Source organism: Mastomys coucha, unplaced genomic scaffold (genome assembly GCF_008632895.1).
Source record: "Mastomys coucha isolate ucsf_1 unplaced genomic scaffold, UCSF_Mcou_1 pScaffold22, whole genome shotgun sequence".
NCBI lineage: Eukaryota > Metazoa > Chordata > Mammalia > Rodentia > Muridae > Mastomys > Mastomys coucha.
Window position 1 is genome coordinate 200,353,747 of NW_022196905.1, and position 22,609 is coordinate 200,376,355.

Consider the following 22,609-nt stretch of genomic DNA (forward strand, 5'->3'; position numbering starts at 1 on the left):
AAGAAAGGCAAAACTCAAAGCCCAAAAGATGTACATGATGTAGTTCATGATATAAGACCCAGGACCCTAAAAAGCAAAAACAGAGTGTGGACTTGATCTACAGTGCAGCACTAATTCAAGCGCCTGCCACATAAGAAGCTGCTGAAGAGCTTACCATTACTGTTACTCGTACTTTTAGATTTGCGATTCAGATATGCTGCCCAGACTGAGTTCAAACTTCTAAACTCAAGAAATCCTCGTCTCAGCTTCCCAAGTAGCTGGGACTACACAAGCACATGCCACCACATACACACATCTGGGTAAAAGGTCTAAAAGCCTCTTGGTTTATTTCCACTATAATAAAAGCTCTAGGTGAACAAGGTATTTAAGTAGAATCCAAAAGCTAACCACCGTACATACTAAGTAAGAAGCCTTATTTCCGCCTGGCAAATTTCCTAGGTTTCTCGATGTCTAAACCTAAAGTCTTGTTATACAGACATGCTATGTATGACCTATGCCTACCCACAAATGTTTCAGAAACTGTTGGAGGAGGTAAAACTCTGTTAGCACTTGCATTTTTCCTTTTCTGTTGTCTCTTGTTTTTTGTGACTTGTTTAATGTGTATATGTGTTTGGCTGTGTAGTTCATTGGACCACATGTATGCAGAAGCCAACAACATGCATTTCAGGAGTTCTGAAAAGGGCAATGTGATTCCCTGGAAATGTAACTATAGCTAAGAGCTCCCATATAGTGCTGAAAACTGAGCTCTGGTCCTCTGCAAGAGCAGTGAACACTCTTAACCAGTGAACAATCTCCGCGCCCCTGGCAATACGATTTCATTTTGTTACAATTCTCCTGAAGGTCATTAAACTGACTTCAACTAAGCAAGGTAAGAAACAACACATGGAACATAACACCAAAAAATATTCTACCAACCTCAACTTAGACTATAACAATGGTTTTTAAATAAATCCATATGAATATAAAATATATCTAATATCTTAAATTTAAGCTTTATTCTAGAACATCATTGTAATAATATTAAATATTGTACTACCTAAAAAAATATATGACCTTCCACCATCTGCAAATACATAGGCCTAGTTCCTGTCCAAGGCACTTTTTCTTTGGGAGGCACCTTTCCTGGCGAATAAACTCCATTTCAGAAAACCATAGAAGGACATAATGCATGTATCAAGAGATTATGGGAGCCCAGCCCTACTGGATACATCTACACCATACCTCCTGGATCTATTATGGCTCAGGGAAGCGGGTAGTGGTGCTACGGGCACACACACAGAAAGATTTTAAGAACCAAAATACCAAGAAGTTTAACTTAAAACAGTGTCTCTAAGAAAAAGGCAGCATAAGCAAGACCAGAAGAGTGGCAGTTATCAGTAGATCCATGAATGTGGAAAAGAAGGAAATCTCCCAGGATCCTACCTCTACACAAAGTACTATAAGAACCACGGAGAGCAGGAAAAGGGACTATTAGCCTCTTCTAAGGGTTAGTGCTGTCCTTAGTTATCCAATATAGAATGACCAGCCATGAAAATACACACACACACACAAACACACACACACACACACTAATGGTGTAAGAAAAAGAGACTATCAATTTAAGATTTAGGAGCATAGGAGGAATTGGAAGGAAGGTACCTGGAAGGGGATAGAGGAAGGAAAGACAAGAGGGAAACGATATAATTCTATTTTAATTATATTAAAAATGTATAAATTTCTTTAAAGTATCTCAACTTGGAAGCTGATTTTATAAATTATAAAATACATCTTGTACTTCCATAATTCATATTTCACCAACATTGGTGACATAATGTATTAATCCCCATTAATAACTTCCTATCAACTTTGCACAGCTCCTGTTGCAGGAACTGTACGTCTGTCACACCTTGCCCTAACCCCACATCCCGACGCATGTGACTCATGTGATTATGCAGGAAGTACCACACAGGCTGCTGGAGGCAATCTGCACTTGCTCTCACTGTGTATATCTTCCACTCCTCTGCTACAGACATTTGCTTCTTTCCCTTAGTGTAGGGTACAATCACCTAATGTGACAGATTCTACAACTAAATAAGTGGCCATACTTATGCACAGCAGAGACTAACTCCAGCAAAGACTTACCTCTGCTTGACCTATGATTAACTCTGCCCATGTTTTCCACTGTGGACATTTATCCCTCTCTTCAAACGTCGTCTCATTAGAGCCCCAACAACACTGTTCATGGTTGTACCACAATGCACTGAGGCAGATACCCTCCTTCAGGTCAGTCATCCAGTCAGCAGCAATGTCTATCAACCCAGCTAGAGCCCCTGTAAGAAGGCAATGGAAACGGTCCAAAATATGGCTGGCTAGTTAGAGAGAGCTGAGACTACAAAATATGGCTGGCTAGTTAGAGAGAGCTGTCAAGTTAAGGATTAATGAAAAGCAAAATACATCCTATAGATAAAGGGTCAATTAGGAACTGTTATCTAAGTAACTGGTATTCCTTGTTTGGAATTAAAACCAACTCACATTATTAAAATTAATTACAACTTAAAAAAGAGAAGAGGTTATTTTAAAAGTACTAAAATACTCATCACAACTATGGTACCTGAAATCAGGACTTTTAATTAGCATGTTTCCATCTCGTCAGTAGACTTATGACACAGAGCTCATTAAAATGTAATGCTTGTAGATAATCATGGTGGCATACACCTTTAATATCAGCACTTAGGAGGCAGAGGAAGGAAGATCTCTGTGAGTCTGAGGCCAGCCTTTGTCTATATATTATGTTCCACTATAGCCAGGTTACATATTGAGATTGTCTCAATACAAAATAATAGAATAAAATGTTCATTAAATATAATTAAGGAAGTTCATATCATTCCCTGAATTATTCACTGTAAGTTTGTAATTTTTCTTAACATAAAGCTATACATATAAAGATTATCTTATTCACAGAATACTGAAAATTATATATATATAAAGTTATGATCAAATCTAGATCAATCTTATCACAAGAAATCATTAGGTCACACAGACAGAGCACAAAATTCTTAATGCATGCCACTAATCAATACTTCTCTCTGTTCTCCACAAATATCTTACTTTTTCCTATTTTCTGTCTTGCCTGATGAAGGTGGAATGATTCTACTACCCTTAGTAGGGCTCACACTATTAGCTGCTAGAAGTTCAACTCCTCTCTCTAGGGACTTGACAGCCACAGTGGAAAGTGCAGGACTAAAGAACAGACCATTTAGTGAGCCACCTATCATGTCAAGGTGGGGGCAAGCACTGAACTTCTCTTTGCTTTAGTCCTTCATCTGCACCATGGCATAGCAGTGTTAATGATGGAGCCTGTATGAGGCTTACACACATGCAGAGCTGCTAAGGGACTGCATGACAGCAAGTATAAGCTATTAATTATACTAAATACAAGCCATTTCATTCATCCCAGTCATTGGTCACATATGGAAACAGAATCTGGAAAGATTAGCCAAATTGATAAGACAAAGTGCCCTAGCCAATTAGATTCAGAAGCCTCTGTCTCCTGGTCTCATATTTACTTTTTTCCAAGAGATGTAAATACTGTAAAAAAATTCTAATGTGCCTAAAAAGGGGGAGGGAGTTATCCAGTTAACTTAAAAACAAAACCAAACAAGATAAACCAAAAGGTTTCCTTACCTGATGCCAACCCTGTCAATGTAACTACAAGCCATCCTGACCAGGCATCATATAGACTTTTTGTCATTTCCCATGCTGATTCTTTTTTTTTACTGTTGATCTGAAATTACAAATATGTTTCATTTCTTAAACTGTATTTCTACAATGCTTGACTATACTTAATTTTCTCACATCTCATAACACAGAAAGTACCTTGTGAACTAAAGAATAACAAAGCTAATGTGGGATAAAAATCACTCTGTAGGACAGTTGTACCTAAAAGTCAGAGGACAAGCACCAAGCAGAAATCTATCTGTATTTTAAATAAGAACCTGTGGGTTTGACTGTGAGGGACTGTGGGCCACATGGAAGCCTAATCTAGACTGTTTGAAACCTTATCTGTACACACAGATAGTTTACACATCACAAGTTAGATAATATAACTGTAAATGTTCGGCTTCAGTACTTTAATAACATATAATTGTGTTTAAAAGTTAAAATTAATTAAACAAAAACTGATCAAAAATATAATACATGAGTCACATGGGCAAAGAGACACCCCTCCCCTCAAATTATAGAACTATGAATACATAGGTGTAGGGCTCTAATCCTACTTGTAACAGCCAAAGACTTCTTGTGCAAGCCAGAAGAAAAATGTCCTCAACTGACTGACTGTATGCAGTTAAGAGAATAATAAGAAGGAAACAGGTTTGATGAAAATCTCCCCTCATTACGAACAGCAGGGTTTGCTGGTCTCCCTAAGAATGCACTTCTCAACCCATCCCTAACTAGCTTCTTTTGTCTTGCTCACAAGCTTAGCTTTAAGAAGCTCTATTGTCCATCTAGGGCCACAATGTTCAACTAGTCTGTAGAAAAGTACAGCTAGAATTCAATGAGCTGATCTATTTCAAGTACATCATCTATTCAAAAACCACAGGACCAATTAAAGACACAGTAACATCTAAGGTGCATGAGAAAATTATATCCCTTTGAAATAGAAGCATCCAAACACAGACATCAACCACTTTTTAGAATGTCTTACAAATGGTCACTAAATACCACTTTGCTTTTCCTTGATAAAAAATAAGCATATTTTTAAAAGATAATTATTAAGTCATTTTCAGACAGTCTCTGCCATTCTTCTTGTTCTTCTGTTTGCATATAACAGATGTTTAATAAACTCTTGCTGGTGCATTTACAGTACAGAAACACTGTGTGTAAAATAGTGTTGATTCATCACCAAGCTACAAAAATACAGCTATCTAAATGTTTACCAATATAGTATTAGTTAAATAAGCTGCAATGCTTTCTTAAAAAAAAAACAAAAAACGGGCTGGAGAGATGGCTCGGCAGTTAAGAGCACCAACTGCTCTTCCAGAGGTCCTGAGTTCAATTCCCAACAACCACATGGTGGCTCACAGCCATCTGTAATGGAGTCTGATGCCCTCTTCTGGTGTGTCTGAATGGTGGTGTACTCATATGCATAAAATAAATAAATCTTAAAAAAACAAAACAAAAACAACCCAGTGGTAATATTACTTGTCACTTTGTAAAGCAAATTAAAAACAATAAAGTATTCTTACTCAGTGGTAATTTTCTGATACTTGTATTATAATACTATCTCATAAAAAGTATCATTATGAGCTAAAGATAGTCTCAAAAGAAAATCCACAGACAACCTGGAAGGCCCACGAAACCCCCTGAAGCTCTGCAAGGGAAACTATTTCCAGCTTAATAAGATTATATATGCCTTGGGTTAAATTTCCAAGACAAAACCCAACCAACCAACCAACCAACCAACCAACCAACCAACCAACCAACCAACCACTGTCTACATCTAACAATCTACATAGATCAGCAAACTAGAATTTTCTAAATGATAATTTCATGTTAAGAACATGTATTCTCAAAGTTCAAGGTGAAGCACTGGATTTCAATTTAACATAGCTGGCGTTAAGACAGTTCAAAATGCATATAACAGCTAATCTTTTACAAACTACTACAAGGAAAAGCAGATATGATAATCCATCAGTCTTTTATTAAGCCAAGCAATCGTGAAGACTAAAAAAAAAGAAAAAAAAAATCACCCTGCAAATACTTTTTAATTTTGGAAAATGTATTATTATTTTTATATAATATTAGTTATATTTAAAATAGTGGGTTTATAGTTGTAATTTTTAAGTGAATTGGTATTTTTAAATGTTCTAAAGCTTAACACTTAACAAGGAAATATTAACACATATAAACAAGTTTCTTGGAGTCCGTGTGCTTCTCTTCAGGTATGCTTTGCGTCAAGAGCATCTCAACAACCTGGACTTCTCACACACAGCACAATCTACTGTAAGCTCAGGCTTCACATAAAAACAGACACCAATCAAAAGGCTACAACTAAGTTTCGTAAACTTATTTTGAAAACAAATTTCAAATACCATAAATAGACAAATGGGTAAATAAATAAGAGGCTTTGGGAAATCTGAAATTTTTATCTTAGAGAAACCTTTTATCTACCTTTGAAAAGGTACATTTTAGATTATACCAGTGTGCATTAACTGTACTGTGGGATTTGGGGTTGGGGTTCTTCTTGGGATGGGGTCTTGTTATTTAGTCTACACTGGGTTCCTGCACATCAGCCTCTTGATTGCTTGAATTATACACATACACTACTACTATGCCTCAATTTTCTTTCTGGCTTCTCTTTGGAAAAGAAAAATCAATGGCTTATTATGCACACAAAAAACTTTATCCAGGATACTTGAAAAATACCTCAGCATTTATTACTGGTGAAATGTTAAGGAACTACAAAATCCTAGAGGGATGTTGTTGTCAGGTGCCTTATCATCCTTTCACATTAGACTTAGCAAGACGCTCTTCTGCTTTAGCTGCTGAGATGCTGAGAGCATCCTGGTGACCTCATTAGCTGGGCCAGTCTTCACCCAGTTCCTAGGCTGCATTTCTCCCTTTCTATCCTACTGTGTCTAAGTGTATTTATTTTTGTTGCTGCTGTTTTTAAACTACCTCAAACCCTAAACAGAAGAACACAGAATACAAAGGAACTAAAAGAGGGAACATCAAGACAAAGCAGAGAAAATGTATAACATGTCAAAATATATTTTAATGTATAACATTTTAGTGGCCTGCAATCATTGGCAGAAATACTATTGTAAATCATCCATCTTGCACTTTTTTAAAAATACTGAAAATACTCACCCGTCTGTGCCTTTCTCTGTCCTTACACTTCTCTCGTACCCAGTCAATAGTATGGAAATCATCGTATGTACCGACACCTGGGATAGGTTCATCCAAGAGATCCAGCAAGTGGGTAGAGCTATTAATGCTGCCTCCATTTGTCATTGTATAATGAGTTCCTGCAGCACACAAAAAAAGTCTATTTTATAAGCTAACAGTGAGTTTGCAACTTCTTTAGAAATTGGTAAGTTGTAAATGTCATCACAAATCACTGAAAAATAGAGGAAACAATGATTATCCAAAATTAGAAATAAGGCAAAAATAATATTCATGACCTCAAAGTTTTATTAGCAACCAGCCTAATGGTCACCTTATACTTTGGCCAAGAGAATTTTGTATGAATTACTACTATTTACCATTGGTAAGAAAATAGATTCCATAAAGTTAGAAGATAACTTCTGAAGAGCGATAAGCTGAAAATGATTTTCATCTAGTAAAATGTAAGTTGTTGCTTTCTAGTAGGAAAGATAACTCTCAGAATTGTAAACTTTTTGTTGTTGTTTCTTGTTTTATGTCTTAAAAGACTTGACTTTGCTTCACAGACTACATACATTTCTGCCTCACAGGTTTCATCAGTTTCATCATCAGTTTCAATCAGTTTCATCATCAAGCTGGTTCCTTCATTAGGGTTAAATAAATCTTTGACACATATTTACTATATATTTTATATGATTAAACAAACCTAAAGAAAGTCCTGGAATGCTAAAAGACAACTGGGGAATTGAAGAAGTACAGGCAGCTTTTAATTATGATAATAAGTTCAATCTAACACATAAAATGAAATGCAAATTTTTAAGTATGTAAATGCACTGAGCTGTTAGTTTACTAAAAAGAGGTCTTGACAAAAAGTCCATATATTAAATATAAACCCTTTGGGAAGAGAAAGAGATCACATTTAATATATACTGTGGTAGTGTGAATGTGAATGCTTTTATAGGCTCATATACCTGCATACTTAGTCCCCATCAGAACTATTTGGAAGGATTAGGAGGTGTATCCTTGTTGAAGTAGGTGTGCCCTTATTGGGGGAGATGTGTCTGTGGGGTGGGCTTTGAGATTTCCAAAGCCCATCCAAGCCCAGTGTCTCTCTGTGCATCTGTCTCTCCTTCCTTCACACCACCTCTCCCCTCACTGTGCCTACTACCTATGGAACTCTCAGCTGCTGCTCCAGTGCCATGCATGCTTCCCACCATGATGATGGCCCTAACCCTAGGAAACTGTAAGCAAACCCCCAATTAAATGCTTCTTTTAACATAAGAGTTGCTTTGGTGTCTCTTCAGAGCAATAGAACAGAAACTAAGATATACATAAATAATCTAAAACCAGCAATTCACTAGTAGGAATTTTTCTTTTAAGATTCTATTTGTACAATCTCAGAACAAATTAAAATTGAGCATAGTGTGGGTAGAATTTCCTAAAACGTGTTATAGAAAACAAAAACATATGGATGCTAAAATATTTGTAATCTGATAGAAAATTCAGCTAACAGCTAGAGAGGGCAAGTATTTTAGACATGAAAGCCAATTCTGCCACTGTACCACAAAATAAGGTACAGAAATACATTACTGGGTAGATATGAAAGCACTCTACCAAAAGTTTTAAAACAAGGTGAAAACTTGTCTTTTAAAAAACAAAAGAAAGGGGCTTGAGAGATGGCTCATCAGTTAAGAGCACTGTCTGCTCTTCCAGAGGTCCTGAGTTCAATTCCGAGCAACAACATGGCAGCTCATAACCATCTATAATGTGATCTGATGCCCTCTTCTAGCTTGCAGGTAGGTATACATGCAAATAAAGCACTCATACATAAAATAAATAAATAAACTTAAATCAAAACAAAACAAAAAGAGAAAGAGATGAAGGTAAAAGTTGTCATGTGGCCACAGTTTTCCAACATTTAATATACAGACTTTGTGCTAAAAATAAATTTAAAGTAAATAAAAAATATATCTATAAAATGAGACCTATTTTTTCCCCTGACTTTTAAGGACAAAGCAAATTTCCTAGGCGACCTTTGCTTTGCTGTCTTGCTATTTAAAATGAACGCATTCCCTTTTATGTAGAGATAAAGAAATAATTGCAAATTTAACATCAAAAAAAGCTATCATATGGCAAGGTCAGAAGCAGAGTCTTCCCTAGAGAATAAGAGAGGCATCTCAGGGTATCAGCAAGAGCTCCCTCATAAACTGGAAATGAATGAAGTAGAAGCAACAAGGAGCTTCCATGCCAACCCAGAAACTGTAGCACTGCTAAGATACAAGCTAATGAAATACACTGTGGGTTACAAATGTTTCCTCATAATTCAAATGCCTAGAAACAAGGTATGAAAATGTGAGTGTCTATTTCCTTTTCCTTAACAGGATTCTCTCATCTCCGTATTGAAATATATTTGAATGTTGCCTTACGAAGGTGTAACGCATCTACAAAGAGAATAGTATATCGATTTCAGTATTCTGGCTGAAGTGCTCCAGGAATAAATAATTTACAGGATTGGCTGAGAGTTTAAAGATACAATCCCCGCATTGTAATGTTTACATTCATTACATAAAACACATTCATACTATAAAGATTTAAACACATTTTCAAGAAGAAAATGTCATTTATCAAATTATAAAAGCATTTATGATATCTTGACAAATATAAGAATATCTACTTTGCTTTCTATATAGTAACATTAAAACTGGTATTTGGAGGAAAGTGTCAAGAACCCTTGTGTCTTTATGAAACGTTGCACGATACTTTGTGGTATATACAGAAAAATGAAAAAGGATACTCTCACAAGAATAAACCAAATACACCCAAGTAAACGAAGTTCTGCAAAATAAAGAGTTGTTTTATTCCTCAAACTGTTAGCTAGGCATGGTGGCATACAGTTTACTCTCAGCACTAGGAAGGCAGAGGCCACTGGACCTCTATGAGTTTGAGGCCAGCCTGGCTGGTCTTAATAGTAAGTTCCAGGGCAGACAGGATACATAAAGAGAACTTGTCTCAAACAAATATCTCCAAAATGTTGAAATTATAAAAAATGAAGAATGAGCAATAAATTGTCCTGAGTTAAAAGAAACATGACATCTAACTATAAGATGTTCTTCAGGATTAGACCATGGACCAGAGGAATACTGACTTAGACTACAATCTAGACCAAATAATAATGTTATACCAATGTCAGTTCTGATTCTTAAAAATCGTAAATAATTATATATATAGATATACTTATTTAAGAAAGATATGCACTTTTTCTGAATTTTACTCTTAACATAATTAAAAATATAGAATATTCATACATGCATTATCTATAGAAAATGTTACATTTTACCTGGAATATTTAATACAAAGGCAAAGAACAAAAGGCAGAATAAATTAATGGGATAAACTATTAATATTTCAGAAATTCAGATAAACTATGAAGGACCCTTTGTATTAATTTTCACTTCTATAAATCTGAAAATTTGTTTCTTCAATGCTGAGGACCATTAAAGCTATATCCTCAGCCCTGAAATTATTATAGAGGAGGTACTACAAGGATAAAGGTGGCTCATTTAGTAAAGTGCTTGCTATATAAGCATGAAAACCTGAATTCAAGCTCACATAAAAAAAATCCAGGTGCAGCCATGAAATATTAGGGGAACACAGACAAGAAGATTCCTGGGGCTTTCTGGCTAGTCATTCTACCCAATTAGAAAGTTCAAAGTTCAATGACAGACCGTTTTCCACAAAAAAAAAAAAAAAGGAAAAGGAAGAGAAGGGGTACTACAGAGGACCCAAGTTCCATTCCCAGCAAAAGACCTGCAACTCTAGATCCACAGGTTCCAATGCCCTTTTTTGATAAGCAAGGAGGTGTCACACACACACACACACACACACACACACACACACACACACACACACACACACACGTCAACAGCTCTACAGGTTCCAGCACTACTGTTACCTGTGTTGCTCTTATCTGAACAGAGCTAAAGAACTACAGACTTCTGATTTCACTCTATGCAAAACCCAGAACTTGTGTACCTTTCAACATACACATACACTAGTACATTACCAGAACCACGAAATGCATTTCTAGACTATCTGTATCATAAAGATATACATATAGAATAGCTATTTCTCCTATACAACTGTGAACTGAGAAGCAGAAAAAGATTGCTAGTCTTTCATCAAGTAGGAAAACAGGAGCACAACAAATATTTATATTCATCATTCATATATCTTGAATTTAGTGACTTTGAAGTAAATGCCCTATGGAAGCTATTCCAAACATGTCAATTCACCCAAAAAAAAAAAAAAAAAACTGCAGCAAATCGAGATTTCTGAAACCCAAAAATTTTCAAGAATTTTAATATTTACATTAGTATGGAATGCCTGTAAATGGTTTTACATATTTTGTTCCACCAAATAACACAGAAAAACTACGTTGTAAAAAGGAGGAGGAAGAAACCTTAAAGGGATATTTTGTAACTGTAATAATAGTCAAGTATCTCAAATACATTATACAGTTCATAGCTTGTAGATATGCGAAAGGATTCACTTACATATGCAAAAGTGAGATAAACTGAAATCAGTTACATGCTTATTAAGTTTTTTAGTAAGCAACAAAGTAATCAACATCATTCATCCTTCAACATCTTAAAGTAGACAAGTTTTAATTATTACCCAAATACAAACTGAAGTTCTCTTACATGTAGGGTATACTTTTTTTTTTACTAAAACAGTATTTCAAGAGTTGGTTAATATATAAGTTATAATATGGTTTTTCTAAAATTGATATATACAAAAAACTTAGGAAAATAAAGGTCTTCCAGGATAAAATAGAGGCAGTCAGACCACTGTTTCCTTGATTATTATACCTCTCTTTGCCTTCAGCATGTATCTTACAATTGGTTTAATAACCTAAACTGACAGGATGTCATTTCTAATGCAAATGCTGCCCTCATTTGCTTATCTATAGAGACAGTAATGACTATAAAGGCGAATACCTTTTGGGACTAAATATTAAGTTCCATGACCTTATTATTTCTTTATCCTGTCCACAAACTCCCCCAGACCAGAGAATACATGCATTACCAGGTAAAAGAGTAGAACATAAAATTTCAGTATTACTGGTGCTGGAGAGCCAGATGCTCAGCAGTGAACAGCACTCGCTATTCTTGCAAAGAACTCAGGTTCCTTTCCAGGCAGCAACCTGAGAGCTCACAGCCATCTCTAACTCCAGGTCTAGGCTTTACGATGGGTTCTTCTGGCCTCCACAGGCACTGCACACATGTGGTACACAACTATACATGCATACAAAACACACATATAAAATAAGGATAAATAGTTCAGGATCCTGAAACCCATACAAAAGAGAAAATCATAAAAGCAAATACTTTTGAGCACAAGAGATGATTTTCTAGATTTCAAAAGTCTGTAAGGAAAGGGCTTGGAATTGCTGGAAGAAGCCACACAAAAACCCATTTTGCCATATTCCTTGAGATATGCTGGACAAAGACTAGAGAGAACCAAGTAAAGAAGAAAGTTACAGATTAAAGATAGACTTCAAACTTTTCTATTTCCTGGATGTGAAACACACAGACCAAGCTTCCTCATAAGAGGGCCATATTCACTTAGATGATAAGCTTTTCATTCACACTTTATGAAAGTCATGTCATTAAATGTACACACATCATTATGATGAGTGTTTAATATATTTTCTATGATACACTATAACTTAAAAATTTAGGGGCTGGTGAGATGGCTCAGTGGGTCCTGAGTTCAAATCCCAGCAACCACATGGTGGCTCACAACCATCTGTAATGAGATCTGACGCCCTCTTCTGGTACGTCTGAAGACAGCTACAGTGTACTTACATATAATAATAAATAAATCTCTAAAAAAAATTTAGATCACTTGACCATTGCAAGCATTATCTGAATTATATACTTTTCTTAGTCATTTTTTACAATTAATTTCAACTTTTTCTTGTCCCATTTTTCAAAGCCCACTACCAAATACTCATTATTAATAATCAGGTATATCTTAAAACTTAAAATGATTAAATAAAGCAATTTATCATCATCAAAGGGGTATTACTTTTGCAAGAGGTCCATATTGATTTTGCCCACTTAGTATCCCTTTACTTCTGGCAACATGTCTAAAGCTTTTTATTTAAAAAAAAAAAAAAAAAAAAAAATCTTCTACCCTATGCAGTAGGAAGTGTCTAAGACTTCATCAAACTATATTATATTATGGTATTCATCAATGATCAAATCATTTAATCTTAACTCAAAACATGGCAATATGCAAAAGAGAATGGAAGAAAAAAGGTATTGTCTTCATTTAGACCAGATGCTCTTCAACTTTAGAGGTGGTGGAGGGGGTTCTCAAATTTTTAACTAATCATAATTACGCTATTATGTATACAAAATCACTTAGTAAATAAGGGATTATAAGTAAATTGCTTAGAAGTATGATCAATAATGTAACTAGTGACAGTTTCACAGTTCAAATATCAAAAATACAGGAAGCAGCAGGCAGATTTCTGAGTTCGAGGCCAGCCTGGTCTACAGAGTGAGTTCCAGGACAGCCAGGGCTACATAGAGAAACCCTGTCAACCTTGTCTCGAAAAACCAAAAAAAAAAAAAAAAAAGAAAAAATACAGGAAGATTACACTTTGAAATTTGAACTATATACATACACTGGCTTGCAAGTGACTCCTCCTATTCACTATACAAAGGAGACTTTTTTGCTTCATTTTGTTCTTTTATAGCCACAAAACACTCAGACAACTATGGAAATAAAATGCACTAATCTGTAGAAAATTTAAGATTAGCTCTATATTAAAATATATTTCTAATAGAGAAAAATAATCTTTTTTTTTAAAAAAATGTATTTTATGTAAATGAGTGCTCTTTCTATATGTACACCTGCATACCAGAAGAGGGCATCAGATCCTAAGATAGATGCTTGTGAGCCACCATGTGGTTTCTGGGAACTGAACTCAGGACCTCTGGAAGAGCAGACAGTGCTCTAAACCGCTGAGCCATCTCTCCAGCCCCAAGAATAATGCTTTCAACAAATGAAGCTGAGGAAAGTTATCTATGCAAGAGGATGAAACCAGATGCCCAACTCACACACACATGAACAAAAACTCAAATGTTTTGACCCAAAATTAATATCAGCTAAAACTTCAAAATCCTAAGAAGAAAATTTAAGAGTCTTGTGGCCTTGAATTAGTCAAATAGATGTATCAACAAAGGATACATGACAAATAAGAAATGCATATCAAGTGGGCTACATCAGAATTGAAGTAACTTTTCCATGCAAAGGCTGACCGTATTAACTAGCTGACATCTGAAAACAATAAAAACAACTAACACTTGTGGAATATTTATTGTGCAATAGACATGATTCTTAGTACAGCTCACTCAATAAAACATTTTAAGATAAGACTTATCCTCTATTTTATAAATTTGAAAAACAAAGAAAAAATACTATGAAATATCAAGACCATAATGTAAGTAAGTAGTGGAATAAACAACCAAACCTATGTGTTTATTCCAAAATTACTGCCACTATATTAATAGGGTCAAAAAACATAATTTCATGATTGGAAGATATATATTTAGGGTAAGTCTCAAAGAGTAGGGTTCAGAATAATTAGTCAATTACCTACTTTTCCCTAAACACATGTGTATGTGCACTTAGCCTGTGGACAACCGTTGTAATTCTATCAATAACAATCACTATGGGAACTCTGCCTTTCAGTTCCAGACTCCAGATCACTTTCTTCTGTATTGTTTAAATTGCTACAATAAAAGGTGTAGTGGGCTGACGTGAGCTCATATCACAATCAAAAGGACCAGGTGTCTGGAACCCACATAAATGTCAGGTGGGTGTGGCAAAGAGCTTGATATTCCTGCCTTGGAGACAAGAAATCCCAGAAGTAAGGTGTCTAGTAAGACCAGGTAGATCTGTTGCTAGCTCCGAGTCTAACTTTAAGACATTGCCTCAAATAATAAGGCAAAAGAATGATCAAAGAAGATTCCCAATATCAACTCTAGCCACCCCTATCACCACACACACATACCCCAAAAACAAAAGGGGAGAAAATGTTGTAATACTACTCTTGGGCAGTGTTTTGCTCTCAGAATACACACTGCAAAACTGCTATGCTAACAGCGCACCCCCTCTTCCACCCTCAGGATCTTCAAGACTCATCTTATACCATGGAGAGCCTACCTTTACTCACCAAATTAAACTCTCCCTCCAGGTGTACACTTAGAAATTAAACTCTCCCTCCAGGTGTACACTTAGAAGCTAGTGTTTAAGCCCTTGGACTATAGCCTATAGCATTCCTCACTGACACAGCTACAGATATGTACCTAAATAAAATCAAAGTTTGGTAAATGAAACTGGTTGGTAAATAGTGATTTTTCACTTTTTATTTTCATCTCCTAAAAAATACTGGTTAATTTCTTTCTGAGCAACATTTTAAATCTGAAGGTTGACACAAAACTAGAGAAAATTAATCAAAATTATCTACTTTTCCATAAATTAAAAATCTTTATGTACTACTAAGCTTCAATGTATAGTTGATTAACTGTACTAAATGAAAGCAGGATTCAGTAATAAATTCCAGAGTTACACAAGCAGCAACGTAATGTTTTTCTCACAAACACTCAAACACCTATTTTAATAAAGAACAGGCATACCACTTAATAAGATTAATAAGCTTAACAAGATTGTCATTTATTACCTTCAGGCCAAGTTCCAAAGACATGAGGGTGAACTTGCCATTTCCACTGATATTGCTATCATAGCAGATGAGCATAAGCACAGACAACATTACAGAAGAAGGGAGCCAGAAATCCATGTTTATCTCCTGACACAGAGTTACGCTGTCTTTAGAGTAATGGATGCAGCCATGTATGTTTTCTCCTCTAGGAGCTTAGTAATAAGAAATGTCATCCTGGTAAGGGGAGGAAGGGGAAATGTTGTAGGTTGACAACAGAAGTCCCAGGGTCTGGGTAAATTAAAGAGGCAATGGCAAGGGTGGCCGATGTGTTTCATCTGGTAGCTATTTACCTAGTACATACAAAATTTAACCTAGCACTTGGGAGGTAGAAGCAGGAAGATCAGACAATCAAGATCATCTGCAACTACATTTCAAGGTTGCAGCCTGGACCACATACAACTGCTTGAACACACAAAATGGGATAAGTGGGGGTTGTCAAATAGAAAACTCTGTGGTTAGTAAGTCATCAGTTGAATAGTAGCTAGATCAATGACAGTAAATGAAATATAAAAGTATATACTTTGAAAAATTGTTCAGTCACCCAGTCACATTTAACTACTTAAACCACAAAGACCTAGAAGCTAATACAAAATCCCAAAGAAGGCATGCAGTTAGCCAGTACCACCGCTGAGCCCACTGCCTACTTCAATGTATTGTTTAGTTATCTGCTCTGTTGTCACCTCAATATAAAAAGTAGCAGCCGTAAATAGACAAGGTAGATACAAGTTCCTATGCATATTGAATGTTCAAACTTCAATTCTGATCTCCGCATATACAATGATGAAGATACAGCATCAGAACAAATAAGTAAATTTGCAAAAAAGAAGTTAAAGTAAATTGTGGTCTGAGTTGTAAAGGAAGAAACACACACTCATGCACACACACACACAAAGGACAAAAACACCCTACATATTAAGCACAGTAATTAAAAATAAAAAAAAAATTGTCACTAGTGTCCTATGTAGGCACAAGGTAAAAACTTGATGCAAGAAAAACATCAACATTATAAATTTAGTAAATGTGTTAAGAGGTCTGCTCATATCCTGAGATTTGAATATACAAAGTATTTCTGATGTAGGATAAGCCATAAGATGATTTAAAATACTATCTATTAGAAAACAGAGCTAGGTTAATAAAATGCTTAGGATTTTTATTAAAAATGTAAATATAATGAAAATATAATTTGACAACAGATCTGCCTTATAACAGTGCATGAAGACAAATAATAGTATAAAATAAGCTTCACTAATATCAAATAATTTATTAATTTTTAAAATCAGAAGCCTAGAGGATATCCTTTTGACAACAAGAATATATTTAACATCTGAATTTGTACAAGTGGAGAGCTACTATGATTCAGGAGGAAAGAAGAATGCAGTCACATAATAGGGTAGGAAAAAGATTTAAATGATCGACTTCACTGTTTCCTTTACTACTCACAAAAAAACTTGCTGATAGATACGATGCAACAGAGCTAATCATTCTCTGACCAGCTCTTTAGTCCCTGACACAGCACTTATTTGTTCTATTTTCTCTACCACAATCGCCTGGCAAATTCCCTTGCTCACTGAAAAATGGCCTACTTAGTACCACCTGCCAAAAGGAGCCTTGTCTCTTCCTCTCCTAAAGGGCCTCACAGCAGCTTCAAGAGTGTAGCTAGCATCCTCCACGGTTCGTCTTCAACATCAGAAGCCTCCAGCACACTGAAGCACAGGTCATTTGAGGCTTGTAGGCAGTGAGAAGAAGATCAAATGATAGGAAGGGTCAAGTTATGTGAATCAATTCTATTAAATTTTAGCTATTAGTATTACTATTGTAGCTGCCACCAGTCTCCACAGCACCTAGTTATGACTTCTATAAACACAAGAGTTTCATAAGTACTTCAAATAAAACAACAAGCAGTCAAATAATTTTTAAAGACTTTTTACATGGAGTAAACAAAATATTAAACCTGTCCCTTCTAGGTCCATCAAAAAAAAAAAAAGGCAATTCTAGAGCCTGGGGCCTGGTGAAATTGTTCAGTGGACTAAAAACTTTCTACTAAGCCTGATGGCCAGAGTTTAATTCCTGGGATCCACATGATTGAAGAAGAGGAACTAATTTCTACAAGTGCCACCATATACTTGCTATGTGACACCCAACTAACACAAATTAATAAAATAAATGTAAGAAAAACATTTTTTAAAAAATCAAAACCACGCAGAGGGATTAGTAGATGAAAAGAAAATCCCCAAACTACTTCAACTTCACAAAGAAAGCCAACAGAGTAAATAAAACCAGCAGTATAAAGAAATCACGTTTTTTCTTCCTGATTAAAAAAGGAAGAGACGAACTATGAGAACTTGGTCGTTTCTAAACACCAAGTTTACTCCCAAAGGAGGTTATTCTAAAATATGATTTTAATTTCTAATAAGTAATATATATAAATGACTTCAATTTTGAGTCTACTTGCTCTTTCAGCTGCTATAATATGCACTAAAGTAAAAAGCTTAATTATTTAGCATCCCACCTGGAAAAGCAGCGATTAGGCCTAACTACCCACGAGCTAATCCCTACCTCCAGCTTTACTCATCAGCATCCTTTACAACTTTATACTTTGAACTTCACCTCTTCCCTTCTACCAGCCTGAAGATCTACTTCTATTTACTGCATTTTGTCTCGCAGAGAAGCCGATGCACTTTTCTTGATTTAAGCAATTCTCCTATATCCATATCACCAGTTCCTTGTGCTGACCTATGGTTTCAAAGGGTCATAAATTATGGAAAACAAATGCCTTCTCACACACAGACACTAGGACACACTCTATGTTCTTAATGATATGGTACAGTCAAGTAAGGCAAATAAATAACTGAACAAACACACAGTGCTTCCTAAAGCCATTGGCTTGTATTAACAGAGAAAGTCTCATCAGAATCAGGACCATGTCTGAGCTTCTGAGAGTGGTGTAGGCCTTCAAGATGATTCCTCGGAATTATTTAAGGAAATGTCACAGAAATATTTTTTCAATTTCTCTCTTGGTAATCTGTATATGTAGTTTCACATAACTTACGACATCTCTTACTTCTTGTAGATTTTACACAGAGTCTATAAATCTGTACTGTCAAAGACTATCAGCTACTGCTGCCTAACCTTCTAGTTAATCAGTACTAACAAACCCATGTTGTGATCACTCCGAGAAAGTATGGCCTGCTTGGCTTTGCCGTTTCCCATATTAGCAAATAATGTGACAACTGAATAATCACTGTTCAATATGAGTGTTACCAGGAAACAGATGACAGAAACACAGGGAAAAAGGAAAAAATAATCCCAGGAAGTAAAAATTTAGGAGAAATTACTCCTTATACTTTTAGATACATATACACACACACACATATACACACACATAATGTTAGAACATCATTAGGAGAAATTATTCTTTGTACTTTTTATACTTTTATAATGTTAGAGGAAATATTCTAAAAGTACAAAGAGTAATTTCTTATTTTTTTTGCTAAATCCTAATTTATACACACACATGCAATTCATAAAGGAAAGCACAATATATGGGACATGATCTTAAATAGTTTTTCTCAAAATATAAAAAGCAACCTTTTACTAAGCACAGAATTCTATAGAGTAATGTTGCAATTGTTTAGAACCCAATTACTGTTTTGCAGGTTGCAACGTAGCCAGTTAGTATCTGTTGAATGCATTATAATTCCTAAATTCCGTAGAACTTAAAATTATTATAAGGATACAAAATGTATTTTAAATTTTCCTCATTTAGTTGGGACTAAGCCATAAAGTTTACAACATCAGCAAATAATATGACTCATATATGAAGTCATCTAGCTAAAGAATGTTTCTTGAAGTTAATTTATTTGTAGAACAACAAATGCCAACCATTTTTTAAAAAAAATCAATTTAAGAAAATGAACAAAAGAGCAGTTAAATTAACAAACAACTAATTAGTTTTAGGAAGACCAAGACAGAGCCTGCCAAAAGATTTTCACCATTACACTTGCTGCTCATCTGTGCTCTAACTATCGACCAACATTCTGCAAAATGTATAAAACGAAACCTAAATTGTTTTAGCCTATCAAGTTGTACAAGATGCCTATGGAAGACAATATAATATGTCAATTAGCTAAGACATTACATTAAAAAAATGTTAAACCAAAAAAATTGTTCTCTACTTTGTAAATGTTATAAAATGCAGCTAAGAGCCTTCATTATTACTCTATGATGAGAAGTCTACATGGTAATTGGCAGCAGTCAAAACAAAATGGTATACGGGCACTTGATTTCACGGGGTAAACTAAACAAAATGTAAGTTTCCACAGCAATAAAAACATCACTTTGCAGGTGCCAGCCGACAGACGACAGGACTTTAGCTAGCTGGAAAAGCAGCTTATTTTCGGAGTTAAACAGAAAGCATTTCACACAGAAGATGGAGTCGGAGCCCAAATGTGATCTGAAGCACTGCTAATCGCCACAGAGCAAACAATCAGGGAGGGCCCCAGCCTGCTGGGAAGGTTGCATTCTCCCATACCAACAAGGCAGGGCAAGTATGAGCACACTGCAGCACTGAGGACAACAGCCTGCCTGTTCCCAGAACCGCCCAGCCGCATGCACAACATACCAACAGAGGATTCAGAGCAAGGGGATGTGTTACCTCTTTTATGTAATTCTCTCAAGGGAATATTGTCTCCTCCCCCGTCATAAGGCAAATAGGGATCAGAAGAAGCATCCATGATCAGAAATTTTTAAAAGAAAAAAAATAAGATAGAGAAGCTTGCTAGATTAAAAAGAGTGGCATTTTTCCTTCCCCTGCTATAGCAAGCAAGGGAGATGCCATATTTGATGAGGTTAGAACTGCATAGTTCGACTGGCTGAAGCAACTGGGTTCTTCCACAGTGGATGATGTCATCAAAGGGAAATTATTGCAGCCTGGTTGCTAGTGGCTACAATCTAGCTCGGCTTAGAGGCAGCACAGCCTTCTTAATCAGGTAGCCGATGACTAAGCGCCAAGTATAACAGACGAAACTGGTTTGAGAAATTTAAAGTGCTCACAACGTAGTTTCAATAGTAAGACAGTAGAAATATTTATTTTTATTTTAAGAAAATATAAGACAGAAAAAGGGAGTTCTAGATCCAGACAATGACCTTTTTCATGTCTAATGTAGAAAAAGCTTATTTTATAAATGAACTAATTTAGGCAGTAAATTCAGATGAGTCATAACAGTGAAAAACTAAAACACACCAACAAGTTTCTTCATAGTATTAGCTTTACGATTGTCTTAACTGTCTTTTAACCCTCAACCTTTTCTGGAGAATTTAAACGGAGTCACTGAGTTGAATGGTATTTTCTCTCATTTACAAATCCCCTCCTCCCGCAGCATCTTTTTCCTTCAAACAACAGCTAGGAGACATTCTAATTTAGGAGAAAAGTGAAAACTTATCAGTACACTAATTGCTTTGAAATTTATTCAAAAAAAGATTTATTATGCAGAAGACTTTCGATTTTGTTACTGTTTTCTATCTTTCAAAAGACTGTGCTTAAGAAAGACTTTTAGTAGAAAAATATGTATCAAGGTTAACTACTCCCATCTTTGCTAAAAAAAAATTTAAGTTTATAACGTAACTTTTTGTTTTTAAAACAGCTATTCCAAACATAACTAGTGTTCATATGTGACAGGAGTTCACGTTCTACAGACTCTTCCGAGTCCTCTGACTGGAACATTCTTCTAAAATGACTGTTATGCAGTTCACTAAACAGGTGATGTCCATCACAGAAAATTCTATGGAACTTGGGCAAAGGTCTATAAACCGTGTTTTCTTCCGTCTTGAATATGACAACGTCTAAGGTCCACTCCCACTCTGTGTATATCTGAAAACTGACGGTGAAGGAAGAAAATACAAGTAATAAAGGAAGAAAGTCTACTCACTTAGCCTGGTCTATTTTCAATTATCTGGAGTCTTTTCTCTCCCAAGATAATAAATTAAATAGGTTTCTAGATTTCAAAAATCTTCAAACTCAAATAAACATAGCTTGTTACAAAAGTTCATGTGGAATCTGGAAGTGAGGACTAGGAAAAGAATACAAACCAAATAAAAATTAAAATTAAAAAAAAAGTTTTCAAGTTCTCTTAGAAAACTGTATTTTAAGCTTTGACAAAGAAAAGCTTTGACAAAGTCAATTTTACCAAATTAGCTTAATGTAAATTTGGTCACTTGCTGGTTTTTGGCATATTTTATGAACATTTAGACATTTCTAACAAATATATACTGCACAGCATTGCTAAGTCATTTCATTTGTATGAGACTATGTTCTTAAATACCGCAACATGAGAAGCCTCTCCACAAACAGTCCTTGCTCATAAGGAATGAAAGGGACAGTAGTAAGGGGCATCTCATACCTGTAAAATGCTAACAATGCCAAGTAAATTTTGTAGCCATAGGATTCACTTTTCAAGATAAAAAAATATATGCATATAATATATATTATTGTGCTGGTATTGGGAGAGGTAATTTTAGTGTGAAACAAGTTGGACAGCTGTATCATGGATCAAGGAGGCAGAAGAGCACAGTGAGCTTTCCCTCAGTACTTACACACCAGATCAGCTGAGGGAAAGATGTGGACATTGAACCCAAGGCTCCCTTCCCTGCATGCTAAGCATGCTCTGCCATTGGCTGCAACCAGAGCTCTTCATTATAATATTTTAAACAAATACATGACTTTTATAATAAAAATGTGAAGGTTTTTTTTTAATTTCAAAAGCAAATTGTTCGTGCATAATGGGATCCACAGATGGCACTTTCTGTTTAAAATTGTATTTGCATTTACAGTTAGTCCTCTTCCCTAAGAGACAGTCCTGAAGGGAAGGACACAAACAGCTAAGCTTTCAGAGAGCTACATTAAAGCTACACCAATGGCTATAAAACAACTAAACACCAAACAGACAAACACTG

General features: G+C 35.5%; 1 protein-coding gene across 1 annotated transcript in view; it reads right to left on the reverse strand.

The window, feature by feature from the left end:
* Positions 1 to 22,609, reverse strand: part of Clcn3 (chloride voltage-gated channel 3) — a 76,864-nt gene that overhangs the window by 24,451 nt on the left and 29,804 nt on the right. The window contains 4 exon segments of the mRNA XM_031391246.1: positions 5 to 66; positions 2,122 to 2,309; positions 3,664 to 3,763; positions 6,850 to 7,007. Coding sequence (XP_031247106.1) covers positions 5 to 66; positions 2,122 to 2,309; positions 3,664 to 3,763; positions 6,850 to 7,007 — 508 coding nt within the window.